The 2283-nt window shown below is 60.1% G+C and overlaps 1 protein-coding gene across 1 annotated transcript; it reads left to right on the top strand.

Annotated features, from left to right (window-relative positions):
- Positions 1-695: 695 nt before the first annotated feature.
- On the top strand, positions 696-1334 carry NEUROG3 (neurogenin 3). Its single transcript, XM_036264542.1, has one exon. The coding sequence runs from the start codon at positions 696-698 to the stop codon at positions 1332-1334; it is 639 nt and encodes a 212-aa protein (XP_036120435.1).
- The last annotated feature ends 949 nt before the right edge of the window (positions 1335-2283 follow it).

Below are 2283 nucleotides of genomic sequence, written 5' to 3'. Positions count from 1 at the left end.
CAGAATAGGAGAGCGGTCTGGGGCTGCCAGACGGGAGCCAGACAAGGCTCTTCTCACTGGGCGAGGCTCTTTGAGGAACCGAGAGTTGCTGGGACGGAGCCCGCGGGGAGAAAGCAAACAGAGCGACGCTCCCCTCCCCCGACCCCAGCCCTTTGTCCGGAATCCAGCTGTGCCCCGCGGGGGGAGGAGCGGGCTCGCGTGGCGCGGCCCCCGGGTCCCAGCACTGATTGGCCGGCGGCTCGGGCAGCAGCGGGGCAGGCACGCTCCTGGCCCTGGCCGAGCAGATAAAGCGTGCCAAGGGGCACACGACTCGCGGCTCAGGAGATCAGCCTGGGCAGGCGCGCCAAAAGAGCAGCAGAGGCCCGGGAACTCCTGCACGCTTCTCTTCTATAAGACTGTGGGAACTTCTAGGCGGCGGTGCCTGCGTCTCAGCTGAACTTGGCATTCGCTAAGGCCACATCAACTCCCCGCTGTGCTCAAGGCCCACCGCTCTCAACCCTTTTGCGTGTAACAAGGTAACACCTGGAAACCGCAGAGCGGCATTCCAAGGGGAAAAGGGGTTCTCTGATCAGGTGGGGGTGGCTCTTTCTCTTGTTCCCCCCCAACCACCACCGCCACCTGGACCCGGGATGGGGAAATGCGCCTGGGTGGACCGACCCACGCTTGCTTACCCGTACTTCTTACTCTGCCGCAGGATGGCGCCTCATCCCTCGGGTGTGCCAGCTGTCGAAGTGACCCACGAGACGGAGCAGCCCTTCCCGGTCGCCTCGAACAAGGAAGTGACCTGCATCGTGTCTGCTCCGCCCAGCCCCACTCGCGTGCCAGCGGACTGCGTTGAGGCGGTAGGGAGCGGCTGCCGAGGGGCCCCCAGGAAGCTCCGGGTGCGGCGTGGGGGACGCAGCCGTCCCAAGAGTGAGTTGGCTCTGAGCAAGCAGAGACGGAGCCGACGCAAGAAGGCCAACGACCGCGAGCGCAATCGGATGCACAACCTTAACTCCGCGCTCGACGCGCTGCGCGGCGTCCTGCCCACCTTCCCGGACGATGCGAAGCTCACCAAGATCGAGACGCTGCGTTTCGCCCACAATTACATCTGGGCGCTGACGCAGACGCTGCGCATAGCGGACCACAGCCTCTACGGGCTGGAACAGCCCTGCGAGGAGCTGGGCAGCCCGGATCGCGGCTCCCTGGGAGACTGGGGCTCCCTCTACTCCCCGGTCTCCCAGGCGGGCAGCCTGAGCCCGGCAGCCTCGCTGGAGGAGCGTCCCGGGCTGCAGGCGCCTGCCTCCCCTGCCTGCTTGCATTCGGGCGCCCTGACTTTTTCAGACTTTCTATGATGGCCTATCGGCCTCTGGGCGGTGGGTGCTTGGAGAGAGGGGGGAGGCGGAGGCTGTCGAGGGTGTGACGGTGGCGGTGTCCCTCACACGGGCTTGCTCCTCCTGCCTGTGGTTCTCTGTCCCGACCTCTGCTACATTCTGCCGCTGCCCGCGCCAGTGGATATTGCAGGCCGCGCGCATTTTAGGCCCCTTCCCTGGGTCCACCCCAAAATCTTGTGCAAAAAAAAAAAAAAAAAAAAAAGATGAAAACAGTAGCACTACACAGCAGAAGACGCCCCCATCTCCCACCACCCTACCCTCACTCTATTTGCGTGTCAGTGGTGACCGTCGGTCTCTTACTCCTCCCCCAGTGTGATTTAATCCAGCATTTGGTCTCTGAGCGTTTGCTCACCTCCCCAACGTCTCTTCTCCAAAGACGCCCCTGAATTCCTACTCTGCTGCCTATCAGGTCCCGTTTCGGCGCTCCACTCTGCCTTAATCCACGAAGGCGATCCTTTGCCTTCATCTCGTGCACTTTTCTGAGCCATTGCCCTCAGGGTCTCACAGTTTCGCTGGGAAGCGCCTCCCTGCCCCCCAACCTCCGCCTCCCTGCGACCTGGAGAGCCCGTGTCTTTTTTTTTTTAAATCAGTTTGTAAATTATATATCTTTTGAAATGAATTTTGGTATGGTAAATTATATGGCCCTTCCCCTGTTTTACACGTTGTATTTATTGATGAGATTTCAAAGCGAGAAAAGTCTATATTTTGTACATAACATTATTTAGGGACTGGTGAGTGAGATTTTGAGCCAATAAAATAAAAAAGAACTTATAGAAGCCTGAGCAAGGTGTCTGGATTGTGCAGAGGGGAGGGCGGCGAGGGGATGGGGTGGTGAAGCGGGGTGCCTCTGTCCAAAGAGAGGGATGATACTTCCTGGGGGTCAGGGACTCCTCCTCTGCCTGGGCTAAGG

This window comes from Molossus molossus, unplaced genomic scaffold (assembly GCF_014108415.1).
Source record: "Molossus molossus isolate mMolMol1 unplaced genomic scaffold, mMolMol1.p scaffold_m16_p_17, whole genome shotgun sequence".
Taxonomy (NCBI): Eukaryota; Metazoa; Chordata; class Mammalia; order Chiroptera; family Molossidae; genus Molossus; species Molossus molossus.
Note: the sequence above shows the minus strand (reverse complement) of the source record. Positions and strands in the feature narration are given on the sequence as shown.